Source organism: Anomaloglossus baeobatrachus, chromosome 11 (genome assembly GCF_048569485.1).
Source record: "Anomaloglossus baeobatrachus isolate aAnoBae1 chromosome 11, aAnoBae1.hap1, whole genome shotgun sequence".
Classification (NCBI taxonomy): domain Eukaryota; kingdom Metazoa; phylum Chordata; class Amphibia; order Anura; family Aromobatidae; genus Anomaloglossus; species Anomaloglossus baeobatrachus.
The window spans coordinates 9769588-9789321 of record NC_134363.1 but is presented as its reverse complement, the minus strand read 5'-3'; the positions used below and the strand labels follow the sequence as shown (position 1 = coordinate 9789321).

Below are 19734 nucleotides of genomic sequence, written 5' to 3'. Positions count from 1 at the left end.
TTATTAAAAGGGCTTTGAGGTGCGTTGAATAATGCATCACACGGCTGTGGTAACCTAATGCCGCAGCATATGTACATTCGTGGAAAGCTGACATAACCTTTACTGCGCCATATGCGCGTCGTTAAACACGATTTTGTATTTTTTCGAGGCTTTCGTTGTTTGCAGATCGTCAGCAATAACTTTTACCGGAATGGATTTGTCTGATGCTGCAGCTTCATCGCCGCCGATACAAACCCCGTGCCCCCGAGATGTAAAGGGGTCCTTATAAATTCATGAGAACTCGACAGTAATTGATTTATGTCTTATAAACAGTAGCCGGGGGCTCCGTATACAGAACAGATGGGAGCTCGCTACCTGCTTTGTACTGTTGTTTTTATTTGCCACTTTTAGATACACGATCTGCACCTAAATGACAGAAAACCAGTGGCATAACTGGAGTCCGATGGGCCCCGGTGCAAAGTTTGAGCCGAGCCCTCCAACCTCATCTGGGCCATTGTTTCATTCAAAATCCTAATATTAAAATACCCATCCTGGTATATATGTCCCCATTATGTCCCCATTCTGGTATATATGGCCTGATCATGTCCCCATCCTGGTATATATGGCCCCCATCATGTCTCCATCCTGGTATATAGCCCCATCCTAGTATATGTGCCCATCCTGGCCCCATCCTATAGTATATAGCTCTATTCTGGTATATGTCCCCATCATGTCCCCATCCTGGTATATATGGCCTGATCATGTCCCCATCCTGGTATATATGGCCCCCATCATGTCTCCATCCTGGTATATTGCCCCATCTTAGTATATGTGCAAATCCTGGCCCCATCCAATAGTATATAGCCCCATTCTGGTATATGTCCCCATCATGTCCCCATCCTGATATATGTCCCAATCATATCCCTATCCTGAAATATAGCTTCATCATGTCCCCATCCTGGTGTATATGGCCTCATCATAGCCCATCCTGGTGTATGTCCCCATCCTGGTATATATGGCCCCATCATGTCTCCATCCTGGTGTATAGCCCCATCCTAGTATATCTCACCATCCTTGCCATATCCTGGTATATAGCCCCATCCTGATATATGTCCCCATCCTTGTATATAGCCCCATCCAGATATATGCCCCAATCATATCCCCATCCTGAAATATAGCTTCATCATGCCCCTATCCTGGTATATATGGCCTCATCATGTTTCCATCCTGGGATATACCACATCCTAGTATTTGTCCCCATTCTGGCCACATCCTGGTATATAGCCCCATCCTGGTATATGTCCCCATCATGTGACTATCCTGGTATATAGCCCCATGCTGGTATATGTCCTCATCCTGGTATATACCCCATTTTGATATATAGCCCCATCCTGGTGTATGTCCTCATCATGGCCACATCCTGGTATGAAGCCCCATCCTGGTATATGTCCACATCATGTGCCTATCCTGGTATATAGCCCCATGCTTGTATATCTCCTCATCCTGGTATATAGCCCCATCTTGATATATAGCCCCATCCTGGTATATAGCCTCCTCATGTCCCCATCCTAGTAAATAGCTCCATCCTGATATATGTTCCAATCATGTCTCCATCCTAGTATATAGCTCATCCTAGTACATGTCCCCATCCTGGCTGCATACTGGTATATAGCCCCATCCTGGTATATGTCCCAATCATGTCAACATCCTGGTGTATAGCCGCATCCTGGTAATTATGATCCCCAGCACAGTGCCATCAGTTAAAAAAAAAAAAAAAATGATTACTCACCTTCCCGCCACTCCCCCGGTGTCCTCCTCCAACACTGCCATGCTGGCAACTGACCAGCATGTAAACGACACAGCGCATGATGTCACTGCCACTTACAGCGCTGTCAGCTGCCAGGTGCCAGCGTATTCTCTGCTCCCCATGCATTGTATTATTTGTTGCGTTTTCTCGGCGACACGTTCTCAAAAAGCGAGTTGATGACTTTTTGCACACAATAAAAATATTTTTTTTATTAACTTTACTTTTTTATTTTGCTCCTTTTTAGAGCAGAAAGTCACAAGAGCTTTTAAAGGGTCGCACGCAACTCTGACATTTACGCAAAAGTTTCATTAAAAAAAACATTCTGGGAAAAGAGAGAACTGGAACACATTTTAAACACAACTTAAAAGGAGAATTTGTTGCAAAAAAGGCACAAATGTAACAATAAATCGCTTCCATAGTTCCTACTGAAATCATGGGCTGTAATTCTTCATTTCGCCTGTGGAGGCGCTGCAGGATCAATAAGCACTTACTGATGGATTCCCTACAAATTACAGTTGATTGCTGCAGGTCCTAGTAGCTGGATCCCATCTACACCCATCATACCCTCTCACCTCGGTTCAGTACTTGCCCCCGTAGACTCCAGGTGTAGTTGACGGCGATCGGGTTGGCCCGGATGTATAATGGGATGAGGGCTGCACCGTGCTCCACGGCTTGGACAACCGTTGGCTGCTGATCGGTGAATTCTGGAGGAACTAAAACACAAGTCAATATTCAGAACATTCTCCTTCTACAGTGAGCAATGGACATAGTTGGCCAATCTGCGTTGACCATCATTGTTCCTTCTACTGTGAGTGATGGACATAGTTGGCCAATCTGACTTGACCATCATTGTTCCTTCTACTGTGAGTGATGGACATAGTCGGCCAATCTGAGTTGGCCATCGTTGACTATGTCTTGACCTCTATTGTCTTAGGTATAATGTTGACAGAGATCACAAGAAGATCACATATAGCTTGGCCATCATTTATGGTCGGTAAGATATCTCAACCTCAGATCCCTTCATATTTGGTTTTGGTCTTGGATCCAAGATCATAACGATTGCTTCTTGTGTGGTCAGCGTGAGAGTGTAGACCAATTTCATGGTCTACACCAGTGGTCCCCAACCTTTATGACCTTGAGAGCCACGTTCAGATTTGAGAGAGGGTCGCAAGCCATATCCAGCTCGGAGAGAAGGTTGGGAACCACATCCAGTTCTAAGAGAGGGTCTCAAGCCCCGTTCAGCTCTGAGAGTATGTCGCAAGCCACATTCAGCTCTGATAGAGGGTCGCAAGCCACGTTCAGCTTTGAGAGAGGGTCAAGAGCCATGTTCAGGTCTGGGAGAGGGTCAGGAGCCACATCCAGCTCTGAGAAAGGTTCACGAACCACGTTCATCTCTGAGAGAGGGTTGCGAACCACATTCAGCTCTGAGAGAGGGTCGCGAGCCACGTTCAGGTCTGGGAGAGGGTCAGGAGACACATCCAGCCTTGAGAGAAGGTTGAAGCCCCATCCAGCTCCCACCGCCCTCACAGTAGGAACACCAGATCCCCCATTACCGGTATAATGACAGCCAAAGTTTCTCCACAGAAATTACACAGAGGCAATATACCAATATCCAGGGGATCCTAGCCTACCCCCATTCAGATATGCTCTTCTGTGCGGGGCTACTCACAAAAGTCATCATCTGGAGATCTGCGCTTCATAGCTTACCAAGCTGGAAGACATCTGCAAACCACACATCACCGGCCCATAAGCCACATGGGGCTCCTGAGCTACAGATTGGGTTTCCCCTGGTCTACACCATGGTACAACTGAATGGGGTTAGCCCTTATGCAAGTCAACGATCTCATGAGCAGTGTAGACATGACTGGTGGTACTCACACAGAACATTGAGCTTATGGAAGGTGTTGACGGTTTCACTCAAGGCTTTGCTGTAGGCTTCGCATGAGATATGTTTTCCATTGTCTGCTGAGGATACTCTTATAGTGAGGCTGCTGGAGGTCGACTTTCCACCAAATTGTGCACTCTTTATCCCCAGATCTTTTCCATTTAAACTGATAAAGAAAAATGACATTGTACTTGGTGGTCAATAAGTTGGAGGGCTGATAGTTCATTAGTTGGTTGGCTTTGGGTTTTGGTTGGTTATGTGGTTGATTGATAAGTACATTGGTTGGTTCGATGGCAACTCGGTTGGATGTTTGGATGGCTGGATAGTCTGTGTGTTGTTTGGTTAATTGGGTTACGTGTTTGGCTGGACATGTGATATGTTAGTTGCTTAGGTAGTATGTTGGTTGCATGTTTGGTTGGTTGTTGGGTGGTCGGTGGGTATTTAGGTTTTCGGAAGGTTGGGTGGTTGGTTAGTTAGTTGTGTGCACATTTATATGCTAAAGTGGTAGGTTTGGAAGTTGTTTGGGTGGTTAGTAAGTTGGATGATTGGTTTCTATGGTGGTTGGTTGTGTGGGTTTTTGTTGTTTGTTGAGTTTGTTGATTAGTGATTTTGGTAGTTGGTAGAATGGTTGGTTTGTTAGTGGTAATATGTTGGTTGGTTGGTTGGTTTTCTTGTTATGTTGTTTGTGAGTGTTTAGTTGGTTGATGACCACTTGATTTGGCGATAAACTGTTTGGGTGGTTTGTAGATTGATAGGTTGTTTTGGTAGACAATTAGTTGGTTAATCAAATGTGTGGTTGAATGGTTGGTTGGTTGTTTAACTGGATGCTTGGTTGACTGGTCAGTTGTGTGTTTAGTTGATTGAGTGTCAGATGGTTAGTTGGGTGATTTGTTGGGTGGTTAGTAAGTTGGATGGTTGGTCACTTGGGTGGTTAGTTGAAGAGATTTTGTTGGTAGTTAGAATGGTTGGTTTGTTAGTTTCTTCGGTGATATGTTCCTTGGTTGTTTGGTTGGTTGGTTTTCTAGGTGATCTGTGAGTGTTTGGTTGGTTTGCTGACCAGTTGATTTGGAGATAAACTGTTTGGGTGATTGGTAAATTGTTAGGTTGTTTAGGTAGACGCTTAGTTGGTTAATTGAATGTGTGGTTGGATGGTTGGTTGTTTAGCTGGATGCTTTGTTGATTGGTCCATTGTGTGTTTAGTTGATTGGGTGTTTGGAGGGTCAGATGGTTAGTTGGTAATTGGTTGGGTGGTTAGTAAGTTGGATGGTTGGTCACTAGGGTGGTTGGTTGTAGAGATTTTGTTGGTTGGTAGAATGGTTGGTTTGTTAGTTTCTTCGGTGATATGTTGCTTGGTTGTTTTGTTGGTTGGTTTTCTAGGTGATCTGTGAATGTTTGGTTGGTTTGTTGACCAGTTGATTTGGCGATAAATTATTTGGGTGGTTGGTAGATTGTTAGGTTGTTTAGGTAGACAATTAGTTGGTGTAACGCCTGCCTAGATCCACAGACTCAGACGGGCTGTAATGGACAGGCTAGAGGGAAGCCGCTCGCCAAGCAGGACCCCCAGAACCCTGAAACCCTTTAACCCCTATACAGGGATTTGGAATTACACAGGGCCCTGGAGATCACTACCTGTGGAAGGCTGCAGTCTGAGAGAGTAGTCGTCAGGCAGGGTCAAAACAGGAATAGCAGAACAGGGACAGAATCGGCAGGCAAAGACGTAATCAGAAACAAGCAGAGGTCAAAACCGGATCAGACAGTGAGGTACAGAAACAGCAGGCAGAAGGGTAGTCAGGAAACAAGCGGTAATCAGCACACGAAATCACAGGACGAAACAGGAGCCAGAATTCTCTGAACTATCTCTGGCAGAGGTCAGCAGACAGGAGGGGAATTAAAAAGGGTGTGATGTCTTCCCATAGGCTGTAGCTGAATGATGGTACCTCAGCTGGGAGACATACGCCACCTACAGTCAGCCAGTGGCACTGCAGATCCCCAGGAAACCCAGACCAGTGGATGAACGGAGCCTGCGCCCACCGGTGCCGCCGGCATCGACTCCTCTCCCATCACCAGCACCATTCACGGCAGGAACACGGCGTCACCTGGCGATCGGAGCAGAAGTTGATGGAGCGGACTCCGGTGGTGACGTAACAGTTGGTTAATCAAATGTGTGGTTGGATGGTTGGTTTGTTGTTTACCTGGATGCTTGGTTGATTGGTCAGTTGTGTGTTTACTTGATTGGGTGTTTGGAGGGTCAGGTCAGACGGTTAGTTGGGTGATTGGTTGAGTGGTTAGTAAGTTGGATGGTTGGTCACTAGCTTGGTTGGTTGTAGAGATTTTGTTGGTTGGTAGAATGAATGGTTTGTTAGTTTCTTCGTTGATATGTTGCTTGGTTGTTAGGTGGTCTGTGAGTTTTTGGTTTGTTTAGGTAGATGGTTAGTTGGATAATCGAATGTGTAGTTGAATGGTTGGTTGTTTAGCTGGATACCTGGTTGATTGGGTGTTTGGAGGGTCAGATGGTTAATTGAGTGATTGGTTGGGTAGTTGGTTGACCTGTTGAGTGACCGGCTCATACATATATAACATCACGCTTAGTCCTCACATTACTCCATCCTTGATCCAGGATATGGTCGCCTCTGGATTACTGCTTCCAGTCTCGCACTTCAGAGTGATGATGCTCCCACGTTTAGAATATTTGGGTGGGTTGTTTATTTTAACATCAATTGGAGGAACTAGACAAGAAGAAAAGCGCATGAGACCTGAAGACCACGGCGAAAAATCCAACTAAATCTTCAAAAACATGGTATCCTACACCCCCATTTCATGGTGTCCCAATTGGCACGGTCTCTACTTCCCATCCCTTACCCATCCCATTCCCACGTGGATCCCATCTCCAGTAACTACAGTGACCTCTTTCTCGTCCCCATCACTTACACTGGATGTGCAGTTTGGTCGTGGCAGTCAATGTGTTCTTCCCCGCGCCATTGGTGGAATTGCAGCGGTAAATTGCCTGGTTGTCACTCGGCACAGTTTCGATGATGACCTCTATGGACACAATCTTTCCCGCAGTTACCATCTTTCCACCTTGCACCATCTTCTTATCCTAAGTAATCAAAAGTAGAACATTTTCGATCATTTTTGTCAAAAACCTGTCGTTGTTTTTAGAAAAATGTTTCACCTTAAACCACGCGACTCGAGGTGGCGGGTGACCACCGCTGGAGAAGCAGAGCATCTTCACACGCGTTCCGGCCCGAAAACGAGTGTCCAATGGAGGAACCTCAATCCAGATCTTCTGAGGAGGGTCTAAAAATAACATTAACTCTTTAAAAACTGGTCCAATGAGTCCCCATTGGTTGCAGTTTCTTCATCACTGGGGCAGATGAGACTTGGCTTTGCTAAACTTTACCTATTCGGTGTTTTTCTGCCGTATTAACCAGATTTTTGCAATGATTTACGATATTTGGATGACAACATTTCTTTACATCGTCAGACACAGAACGTAGAAGAGTTTACCGCACTCCTGCCGTATATACCACTCACAGTTTACGCTGAGCTGGACGCTATTTGCCTTGGTGAAGAGAAGAGCCTCATTGAAAGCCTCGCAGGTCAGCGCCATGCCATTGTGCTCCCTCTGGACCACCGTGGTCATATTTGACATTGTGATCTTCCCACCGTGATCCGACTGTAAATAGATAGATAGATAAATAGATAGATAGATAGATAGATAGATAGATAGATAAAGTGGCATGTAAAAGTTTGGACACCCCTGGCCAAAATTACTGGTATTGTGAACAGTTAACCAAGTTAAAGATGAAATGATCTTTAAAAGATATAAAGTTACAGATGACACATTTCTTTTGTATTTTAGGCAAAAAAAAATATATTTTCATCTTTTACATTTTCAAATTAAGTTCTTCCAGTTCTGTGATATTTCTGGCTCGTCTTGCATGCTCTGCTCTTCCTGGCTCGTCTTCCAGTTCTGTGAGATTCCTAGCTCGTCTTGCATGCACTACTCTTCCTTGGAGATGTCTTCCAGTTCTGTGAGATTCCTGGCTCGTCTTGCATGCACTACTCTTCCTTGGAGATGTCTTCCAGTTCTGTGAGATACCTAGCTCACCTTAGATGCACTGCTCTTCCTTGGAGACGTCTTCCAGTTCTGTGAGATTCCTGGCTCCTCTTGCATGCACTGCTCTTCCTTGGAGACGTCTTCCAGTTCTGTGAGGTTCCTGGCTTGTCTTGCATGCACTGCTCTTCCTTGGAGACGTCTTCCAGTTCTGTGAGATTCCTGGCTCTTCTTGCATGCACTGCTCCTCCTTGGAGACGTCTTCCAGTTCTGTGAGATTCCTTGCTCTTCTTGCATGCACTGCTCCTCCTTGGAGACGTCTTCCAGTTCTGTGAGATTCCTGGCTCGTCTTGCATGCTGTGCTCTTTTTAGGTCTAGCCACAGATTTATGTTCAGAACAGGAGACTGTGATGTTATTGTACAACCTTCAGGCTGCACGTTTTGATGTCATCTTCTGTGGATTTTGACGTGTGTTTAGGATCATTATCCCTTTGTAGAAGCCATCATCTTTTCTCCTCTTTTCTCCTCTATTTTCTTCTCTCCTCTGTTCTCCTCTTTTGTCCTTTTTTTTTTCTTCCAGCTTTTTTACAGATGGTGTCATGTTTTCATCAAGAATTTTTGGACATTTAATTGAATCCATTCTTCCCTCTACCCGTGAATTGTTCCCTGTGCCATTGGCTGCAGCACAACCCCAAAGCATGAATGATCCACTCTTATGCTTAATGGTTGGCGAGATATTCTTTTCCGGAAATTCTGTGCCTTTTTCCCCACACATACCTTTGATCATTGTGGTTCTATTTTAACCTTATTGGTCCACAGGACTTGTTCCCACAATGCATCAGGCTTACTTAGATGTTCTTTTGCAGACTTCTGATGCTGAATTTTATGGTGAGGACGCAGGAGAGATTTTCTTCTGATGACTCTTCCATGAAGGCCATATTTGTGCAGGTGTCTCTGAACTGTAGAACAATGTACCACAACTCCAGAGTCTGCTAAATCTTCCTGGAGGTCTTTTGCAGTCAGGCAGGGGCTGTGATTTGTCTCTCTAACAATCCTATGAGCAGCTCTCACAGAAATGTTGCTTGTTCTTCCAGACCTTATCTTCACCTCCACTGTCCCTGGTAATAGTAATTTCTTCATTACATTTCGAACCGAGGAAAGGACAACGTGAAAAAACTTTGCTATCTTCTTATATCCTTCTCCTGCTTTGTGGGTTTCCACAATTTTCAGAGTGCTAGGCAGCTGCTTAGAAGAACCCATGGCTGCTGCTTTTTAAAGCTGTGAAATATGCATCACCTGATGATAGTGAATAAGACATAACCCTAACAGGTTAATTAAGGACTGAATTAGTGGTCAAAATTATCTGAGCACCCAAATTTCCAAGGGTGTGCAAACTTTTGCATCTGGACATTTTTCTTAGAAAGATAGATAGATAATAAGTTATTACATCAGTTACAGTGACTATAGTGTTCTCCAGCTCTACGGACCCCAGCCACCACCGGATGTACACGGGGGGATTACTTGATGCAGTGAAACAGGAGAATGATAGAGATGTATTCTCCGGACCGCTGGATGATCCGATAATCGTTACTTTGGTGGGAAGAACTAGGTGGAAAAAAAATTAGAAAACCTTTTTAGTAGCCTAAAGTATCAATTTAGATTATATTAGGTTACATTATATTATATCATAGTATATAGGTTATCCCCTATAGACGTTACTCACAGAGAACATTAAGAGTGATGCTGGTCCGGAGGACCACCGGTGTCACGTGATTGAGCGCTTCGCAGCTTATCACAGCCCGATTATGCTCCGGCTTTATATTCAGAGTCAGAAAACTTCTAGAAAGTCTTTTGTTATTGTCTGTCTCCCAGTAATAATACACCACTTCATCATTCTAAAGGAAATGTAGAGAAGAAATTAGAAGCTGTGTGAGCCTCTCTGCTCTCTTGCTATAGCAGCAGTTCAAAGCAGGATGTAAACGAGCATAAACCAGGTAGTTAAAACAGCACTTTCAACACAGTTAAAAAGTTTTAGAACTTTGCAAATGCTTATCCCCGAAAACTCACTTTTAACCACTGTAGAGTTGCCAAAGGATTTCCACTATGGGAGGTACAGGTCAGTTTTAAGGCTTCCTCAGACTTAACAGATGATTCTTCATAACCTTTAATGACTGGGATGTCAGGGGGGACTGTAGTGGGAAACAAAAAAGTTGAGTATGGAGACTGGTTCTCGAAGAATAGAGCTGCCTATGGACATTACTGATTCTTAGAGGATCTTGTCACATATATTTGGGCTACACAACTGGCTACAGTTCGGGGCACATTGATGTTATAGGTTATTTCTCATTTAGTCTAATTGTGCCACCCGTATAATTTTAGCCAGCACATTTGACTACATATTATCATAAAAGTGGTAACAGAAATGTGTATGGTGGGTACAGTATAGCATTGTCTCACATAGCACATTCATGGTGAAGCTCACGGTCAGTGGTGTCTGAAGAGCCGGATTTAGCGCAGAGCAAACCAGCAGTTTTCCATTATCTGCACTTTGTGGGATGACCCTGTGAGTGAAGAAAATTGTACATGTTATTTAAATATATAAAGTCTATAGATTTTGACTTTGACATCCATTATGATGACCTCTTTCATGTGTATTGTTGGAATTTCCATAAAATGATAGCATTTAAAATAAGTTTACAATGTATGATCTCATAACATTGAAAAATTTTAATGGGGTGATTGGGGTGCCCATTACGGTATCCTTTGGGGTATATTTTGACTTTATCATCCATTATAATGACCTCTTTCATGTGTATTGTTGGAATTTCCATAAAATGATAGCATTTAAAATACGTTTACAATGTATGATCTAATAATGTTGAAAGATTTTAATGGGGTGATTGGGGTGCCCATTGCGGTACCCTTTGGGGTATATTTTGTCTTAGTCATCAATTATAATGACCTCTTTCATGTGTATTGTTGGTATATCAATAAAATGACAGTATTTAAAATAAGTTTAAAATGTATGATCTCATAATGTTGCAAGATTTTAATAGGGTGATTGTAATGCCCATTGCGGTACCCTTTGTGTTCGACGAATCCTTTGTTATTGCTTTTAGCTTTCTATAACCCCATTCAGCTGTTATGGAGTCTTATTGATAGGAGTGATAAAAAACAATGAAAGGTATCTTTCTTCACAGATGCAAAAATGTTACCAAAGCTCCTATCTTATTACCTATGGTGTCCATTTATTTTGACTTAGTCATTTATTATAATGACCTAATTTTGTGTGTATTGTTGGTATATCAATAAAATGACAGCATTTATAATACGTTTACAATGTATGATCTCATAGCGGTGATAGATTTTAAGGGGGTGATTGCTGTGCCCATTGCAGTACTCTTTGTGTTATGACAATTCTTTTGTTATTGTTTTTAGCATTCTATAATCCTATGCAGCTATTATAGAGTCCTATTCATAAGAGTGATAAAAACCAAGGAAGGGAACCTTTCTTCACAGATGCCAAAATGTTACTAAAGCTCCCATCTGATTACCTATGGTGTCCATTTTTTTTACTTAGTCATCCATTATAATGACCTCTTTCATGTGTATTGTTGGTATATCAATAAAATGACAATATTTAAAATAAGTTTACAATGTTTGATCTCATAATGTTGAAAGATTTTTTGGGGTGATTGCAGTGCCCATTGTGGTACCCTTTGTGTTATAAGAATCCTTTTGTTATTGCTTTTAGCATTCTATAACCCTATGCAGCTGTTATTGAGTCTTATTGATTTGAGTGGTTAAAAACCAAAGAAGGCTATCCCTCTTCACAGATGCCAAAATGTTAACAAAACTCCCTTCTGGTTACCTATGGTGCCCATATATTTTGACTTATTCATCCATTATAATGACCTGTTTCATGTGTATTATTGGAATATCAATAAAATGACAGCATTTGAAATACGTTTGCAATGTATGCTCTATTAACATTGACATTTTTTAATGGGGTGATTGCGGTGCCCATTGCTGTACCCTTTGTGGTATAAGAATCCTTTCATTTCTGCTTTTAGCATTCCATAACCCCATGCAGCTGTTGTGGGGTCATATTGATATGAGTGGTAAAAACCTCACAACTAAAGCTCCCTTCTGGTTTCCAATGAAAAGATAGAAGGGAGCACTATAGTGTGCCATCTGCAGGTAGTGGCAACTGCAGAAGGAGCCATATTCTACCTTAGAAATGGGTATCAAAGATAGTCCAGTTCATGAACCCCTTTAATTATTTATTTGAATAAGGGATGTCTTTATGTAAAATCTCCCAAAAAATATCAGAGATGTAGTTCATACATTGCTGTAGCTTCAGTGTTCTCCAGCTTGCTGATGGATCCCGGTTGACTACTGGATGATCCTGAAACTTCCCCTCCATCTGCATGTAACCAGAACATCAATATTATGTCTGCCTTTCTTCAAGTTTTCCAAACCACTCTCACTCTCTTACGTACTTTTGGTGATGGTCAAGGTAGCTGCAGGTTTGGCATTGAGGACACTACAGGTGACCGGATACTCTACTCCATAGACCCACGTGACTGAACTTCCGGCTACATGTTCCTTAAACACAGGATGTTCTGGAGGAACTGGAGAAGACACAATAAGCTGAAAAACTGGAACATACAATGTAACCAGAAGGACTGGAGCATACAATGTAACCAGAAGGACTGGAGCATACAATGCAACCACAAGGACTGGAACATACAATGTAACTACAAGGACTGGAATATACAATGTAACCAGAAGGACTGGAGCATACAATGTAACCAGAAGGACTGGAACATACAATGGAACCAGAAGGACTGGAATATACAATGTAACCACAAGGACTGGAACATACAATGTAACCAGAAGGACTGGAGCATACAATGTAACCAGAAGGACTGGAACATACAATGCAACCACAAGGACTGAACCATACAATGCAACCACAAGGACTGGAACATACAATGTAACTACAAGGACTGGAATATACAATGTAACCAGAAGGACTGGAACATACAATGTAACCAGAAGCAAAACATAACTCACATAAAGAGCCATTAATTAATGGGCACCAAGCCTGCCAAATTAAGCAGGGAGGATGCCAGCACTACTCATTACGAGATTAATAAACAGGAGAACAAGAGTAAAGTGCAAAAGGTACATGATTTTTATTAAATACACAACAAGAAAAAGATTGTAATTAAAATGGTACACTACCAATAACTCCTAGGGATATAAATAATTAGGACTAAACCAGTTTCAATAGCCTATCCTGTGGATCAAAGAATTAACTAGTAGATATCTATATAGAAGGTGGCTATAGGCCTGGGAAGGTCCAGGTAGTTGGTATGAATATTCAGGAAATGGGGGGGGCTGCTTTATAAGATATGAGGCATAGTCAGATCAAAACCATGGTTTCCCACCAGGTGTGGGTAGGAAATCATGGTGATCCTGCTGGCAACGCTGTTGCTAAATACCAGTGCACAGCAGAATAGGAGATACCATACAATAACCATGTAACACAAGTGTGCAGGATAAGGAAATTCTCTTACCTAAAGTGCTGAAGTGCAATACAAGCCAATGCAGGGCAGCCAGCCACGATAAAAAAGCAGTCCCAATGAGAATAGAAAAATATCCCTAAGAGAAGCCAAAGGTCTCCATCCGACGCGCGTTTCGCGAGCATAGCTTTATCAAGGTGGAAAACCGAGATAATAACCCCATGACCTACATGCCTCCTATATATCCCCCTCCTAATGTGGAATCAAACAGCTGGGTGGCTGGGAGTGACGTAGAAACCGGAAGTGACCTATCACACCTTGACAACAAGCTTTGATTAACACCATGCCTCAAGATGGTTAAAACCTGTTCAATCTGATCATCCATGGTGCGTCCAGGCTAATCTCTATTAAGCCGCTAGGTATTTAAGCCCAGAAGCCATAAACCAGATAAGCAATATCGCTATCAGAGCTCCAGCCCGGTCTGTATGGTAACTACGGACGCACTTCCTGATGATAACAGGAAGTCGTCATAAGTCCCTGGAATGGCTTCTCACCAGCGCCGGATGAGTGACATGCAGGTTAGCCAATAGCAATCAAGTTAAAGGTTTATGCGGATTACCATACAGAGGGAAGATTCCACATGAGCGCTGTGGGCGCGTCAGCCCCACAGACACGCCTCACCAGTCCCGATCAATAGGAATATAACCAAAAGCCACAAACATGTTCATGATGTATCATACCATATAGAGCTAATCTACACGGTCAGTGCTGCTAACGAAAATGCCACCCAATTAACATGGTGACTAAGGACGCTATTTATAGATAGAACCGGAAGTAGTCATGAGATCTAAAACGTACATCTCCCGAGACTTAAATACTACACAATTCAATCAATGGTGGTCCAGAAGGAAAAATATATATCATCATTGGCCTCCATACCTGATGGAAAGGTCCCACGTGATTACTGGGGACGCGTCAACCCCACAACCACGCCCCACCATTCCCAATCAGGACGACAGAACCAAGAGGGACCAAAAAACCCCCCCATTGCGTCCTGAGCCCCGTCCCCACCAGCCACCTGGTCCGAGGGACGCGTATCCCCGGAGACAGAGTGTGCATGTGTGTCAGACAGGTGCCAAAGAACGCCCTGGGGAAGTGATATAAATCCGAGCAATTAAAGTAGTTCACAATACATATCACAATATTGTTATTGTACAATTGAAAGGTGCCAAAGCTCGGGTAGATAATACCACATGAAAAATGGGGAACAGATGGAAGAATGGTACAATTAAAATTACTCAAAGAGCCACATGAGGACGTGCAGATAAATCTTCGATTCTTCTGAATCTTGAGCGCGAAAAAGACCACCGGGGCTTGAAGATCGTAAAATTTTCGCCACAAGAGGATGGAAAGATGATTCTTCAGGTATCCCAAGTATGATATGTCCGGCGGAATTCCAAGTCGTAGACCAGCCAAACAACAATTAATCACCAAAACAGCATAAAGGAGGGATAGGTCTAAAAAGTAATGTATCAATAATTAATATCAGGTCAGAGATCACTACAAGGGTGAGCAAGGCATTGCTCACAGTAGTGCAAGGATAAAAATATAGATGACAAAACAATTAAAAACAACACTCATGAAAAACACAAACGATGTCAATTCGCCCAATTGTGATATTTTGATTTTTAAATATAAGGAATTACTGAAAAGGAGATTGAGAATTTGTTGGAACCGCGCATTGCTCTCTAAATACCTTGATAGAGACATGATCCCTCGGGGCCTGCGGGTTCAGATATTCCCATCCTTTCCGGTGGAAGATCCTTCCTTCCGTGAGAGGTGGGAGTGTCTGGCCCAAACATGCTCCTTGGGATTTTTGTCTCTGTTGAAGGAACATAATACAACAACTCTCTCCACTATGGAGGTTGAATTAGAGGAGCTTGAGAAAACCATCAAGAGTAAATGTACAGCTGATGCTGTCCTTGGGATGGAGGCCGAAATTGAAAAAGAGCTGTCCAAACTGGAGAAAGAGGTCTGTGGCCAAAAATTGAAAAAATTCAACAGAGATTTGGGTGATTATGCCAGTTCCACTGCATATAGATGGCAGACCAGATCCAGAACAGGCCCTCGAGGTAGAACCATCTCTCGCGGTCAGTCTGCTTCCCTGTCATCCCTCACTTCGCTTGGCGAGTCATCGGAGGCATCGGGCGGCGGTAGTGAGGCTGAATCAAGTGTTGGTGCCCGAGTAAAAACTACCCGCAACAAGCAACAGGCCACCAGACAGGGGGGAAGGAATAGACTCCAGGTGATTAACCTCTCTTCACATGTACTCTCCATTGATCAGTTGGAGGTATTATCAAGGGGTCTAACCTTTTCCCCTGTCAACAATTTTGATTTCTTCACAGCTTTAAAAGATACCCACCTTTTTGCACGCAAGCTGATACTTAAGAAATTTCACCACAGACGGGACAACACGGGCTTGGATAGTCCCGCGGAGAGGGAGGCTCTGCAGGTACTGGAGGACCTGCTTGAAGAACAGTCCAGTGCTACAGTAGGTGTGTTTCCCAGATCACTACTGCCCAGATCCACAAAATTTCCCCCCCTGTCTCTTTGTCCAGCTATTGAGATTTTCACCCGCCTAGTGTCTAGTGACCTTAAACAAATTCCATCGCGGAGACGGCATGATAATCTCACTTATAGACAGAGACTAGCGCTAGAGGAGCTAAACAATATATCGGATATAGTAATAAAACCAGCGGACAAGGGGGGCAACATTGTGATCTGGGCAGTAGAAAATTATGAGAAGGAGGCCTTGAGGCAGCTGCGCGACAGGAGCACTTATTCTAAGTTATCATATAATCCTGTGCAGTCCTTTTCTCTTGACCTTTCCAAGATCCTTGAGTCGGCATCTGAGGTCGGCCTAATTACTAACAAAATGGCGTGCGGGCTCTCCACCAAATATCCTAAGATACCCACTTTTTATTTGTTACCAAAAATCCATAAAGATGCCCTCTGCCCTCCGGGGCGCCCCATCGTGTCCGGCATAGGAGGCTTGTGTGACCCCATCTGTAAATTCATCGATTACCATCTGAAGCCCCTAGTAGAGACCTTGCCCTCCTATGTCCGTGACACGACTGACGTGCTCCGGCGGATCGACGGCATCTTTATGGATCATAACATGCTGATTGTTACGGCTGATGTGGAGAGCCTGTACACTTGCATTTCCCACCTTGATGGTTTGGAGGCCACCCGCCTCTTTCTGGAGATGGGCAGTCGGGATGGCGAACTCAATAAATTTATCCTTGAGCTGCTCCACTTTGTCCTTACACATAATTTCTTTATTTTTAAGGACCAATTTTATCTGCAGCAGCGCGGCACTGCCATGGGGGCGGCCTGTGCCCCCGCGTATGCCAACCTCTTCCTCGGCATGTGGGAGAGGTTGGTGTTCGGCGAGGGTGGCACCGGGCTTAGCTCCCATGTGCAGTGCTGGCTCAGATATATTGATGATGTTTTGTTTTTTTGGCAGGGCACAGTGGAGCAGCTCGACGAATTTATGGGGCATTTGAATAGTAATAAATTTAACATCAAATTAACATACAAGCATAGCAGCAGGTGCATTGACTTTTTGGATATTAACATCGAGGTGGACCCTATGTCGATGATTCAGACTAGTGTCCATCGCAAATCCACTTCAGTCAATGCCCTGCTGCATGCATCATCTGCCCATACATCTTCCACAATACGCGCCATCCCGACTGGCCAATTCCTAAGAACGAGGCGGATTTGTTCCACTGATGAGACATTTGAGTCACAATCGGCCGACCTCAGAGGTCGATTCAGGGATCGAGGATACAGCAATCGCTGTGTCCGGAAGGGATATTTACGTGCTAAGCGGACCCCCCGTCAGCAGTTGCTTCAATATACTCCTAAATCTCAAAAAACTGATCCCCCTATTCGTTTTATAGGCACTCATAACGACCACTGGCAGACCATGCGAGAAATTTTAAGCAAGCACTGGCCTGTTCTTCGATCGGATCCTGTCCTGGCTGATGTCCTCCCTCCTGGTCCTCTTATGACGGCTCGTCGTTCTAAAAACCTTCGAGATATTCTGGTAAGGAGCCATTACGTACCACCTATTCGTAACCCTTTCAGTACCCGTGGCCCCTTGGTTGGGTGTTTCCCATGTGGTCGGTGTTTGGCCTGCCAGAATATCATGCGCACTTCCACATTTATGTCATCCAATGGCGGTAGGACATTCGACATCAGGTGTTATATTACGTGTGCTACTACATATGTTATCTACTACGCCACGTGCCCGTGCTCCCTCGTGTATGTCGGTCTCACTTCACGTGAGTTAAGGGTACGCACGAGGGAGCATGTGCGGGATATTAGTGCTGCTAAAGATACCATTGATCCTACCACGCTGAAAACACTCCCTAGGCATTTTCATAAGTTCCATGGGAGTAACCCGTCTGGACTTAAGATACGGGGCATCGATCATGTTCGTGGTGGGTCTCGTGGCGGTGATTTGAAAAAACGATTAGCTCAGGTTGAGGCTCGATGGATCTCCACTTTGGACACCTTGGCCCCTAATGGACTCAATGAGAACATTAGCTTCGTGTCCTTCCTATAATTTGATGCCTTTTTAGCGTCATAATCTCCTCTCGTCTCCCTTTTCTGTAATTCCTGTTTTTAACTTTATCGTTTGTGTTTTTCATGAGTGTTGTTTTTAATTGTTTTGTCATCTATATTTTTATCCTTGCACTACTGTGAGCAATGCCTTGCTCACCCTTGTAGTGATCTCTGACCTGATATTAATTATTGATACATTACTTTTTAGACCTATCCCTCCTTTATGCTGTTTTGGTGATTAATTGTTGTTTGGCTGGTCTACGACTTGGAATTTCGCCGGACATATCATACTTGGGATACCTGAAGAATCATCTTTCCATCCTCTTGTGGCGAAAATTTTACGATCTTCAAGCCCCGGTGGTCTTTTTCGCGCTCAAGATTCAGAAGAATCGAAGATTTATCTGCACGTCCTCATGTGGCTCTTTGAGTAATTTTAATTGTACCATTCTTCCATCTGTTCCCCATTTTTCATGTGGTATTATCTACCCGAGCTTTGGCACCTTTCAATTGTACAATAACAATATTGTGATATGTATTGTGAACTACTTTAATTGCTCGGATTTATATCACTTCCCCAGGGCGTTCTTTGGCACCTGTCTGACACACATGCACACTCTGTCTCCGGGGATACGCGTCCCTCGGACCAGGTGGCTGGTGGGGACGGGGCTCAGGACGCAATGGGGGGGTTTTTTGGTCCCTCTTGGTTCTGTCGTCCTGATTGGGAATGGTGGGGCGTGGTTGTGGGGTTGACGCGTCCCCAGTAATCACGTGGGACCTTTCCATCAGGTATGGAGGCCAATGATGATATATATTTTTCCTTCTGGACCACCATTGATTGAATTGTGTAGTATTTAAGTCTCGGGAGATGTACGTTTTAGATCTCATGACTACTTCCGGTTCTATCTATAAATAGCGTCCTTAGTCACCATGTTAATTGGGTGGCATTTTCGTTAGCAGCACTGACCGTGTAGATTAGCTCTATATGGTATGATACATCATGAACATGTTTGTGGCTTTTGGTTATATTCCTATTGATCGGGACTGGTGAGGCGTGTCTGTGGGGCTGACGCGCCCACAGCGCTCATGTGGAATCTTCCCTCTGTATGGTAATCCGCATAAACCTTTAACTTGATTGCTATTGGCTAACCTGCATGTCACTCATCCGGCGCTGGTGAGAAGCCATTCCAGGGACTTATGACGACTTCCTGTTATCATCAGGAAGTGCGTCCGTAGTTACCATACAGACCGGGCTGGAGCTCTGATAGCGATATTGCTTATCTGGTTTATGGCTTCTGGGCTTAAATACCTAGCGGCTTAATAGAGATTAGCCTGGACGCACCATGGATGATCAGATTGAACAGGTTTTATACATCTTGAGGCATGGTGTTAATCAAAGCTTGTTGTCAAGGTGTGATAGGTCACTTCCGGTTTCTACGTCACTCCCAGCCACCCAGCTGTTTGATTCCACATTAGGAGGGGGATATATAGGAGGCATGTAGGTCATGGGGTTATTACCTCGGTTTTCCACCTTGATAAAGCTATCCTCGCGAAACGCGCGTCGGATGGAGACCTTTGGCTTCTCTTAGGGATATTTTTCTATTCTCATTGGGACTGCTTTTTTATCGTGGCTGGCTGCCCTGCATTGGCTTGTATTGCACTTCAGCACTTTAGGTAAGAGAATTTCCTTATCCTGCACACTTGTGTTACATGGTTATTGTATGGTATCTCCTATTCTGCTGTGCACTGGTATTTAGCAACAGCGTTGCCAGCAGGATCACCATGATTTCCTACCCACACCTGGTGGGAAACCATGGTTTTGATCTGACTATGCCTCATATCTTAT

General features: G+C 43.9%; 1 protein-coding gene across 2 annotated transcripts in view; it reads right to left on the bottom strand.

The window, feature by feature from the left end:
- NPHS1 (NPHS1 adhesion molecule, nephrin) overlaps positions 1-19734 on the bottom strand; it is a 234143-nt gene that overhangs the window by 10078 nt on the left and 204331 nt on the right. For both annotated transcript variants that reach the window (XM_075327918.1, XM_075327919.1), the window contains exons 5-16: positions 12231-12362; positions 12076-12154; positions 10186-10289; positions 9796-9917; positions 9452-9623; positions 9176-9333; positions 7206-7347; positions 6844-6968; positions 6600-6768; positions 6268-6397; positions 3665-3837; positions 2359-2499 (exon numbers count right to left, since the gene is read on the bottom strand). In XM_075327918.1, the coding sequence (XP_075184033.1) occupies positions 2359-2499; positions 3665-3837; positions 6268-6397; positions 6600-6768; positions 6844-6968; positions 7206-7347; positions 9176-9333; positions 9452-9623; positions 9796-9917; positions 10186-10289; positions 12076-12154; positions 12231-12362 (1647 nt within the window). The remainder of the gene's footprint in view (positions 1-2358; positions 2500-3664; positions 3838-6267; positions 6398-6599; positions 6769-6843; positions 6969-7205; positions 7348-9175; positions 9334-9451; positions 9624-9795; positions 9918-10185; positions 10290-12075; positions 12155-12230; positions 12363-19734) is intronic.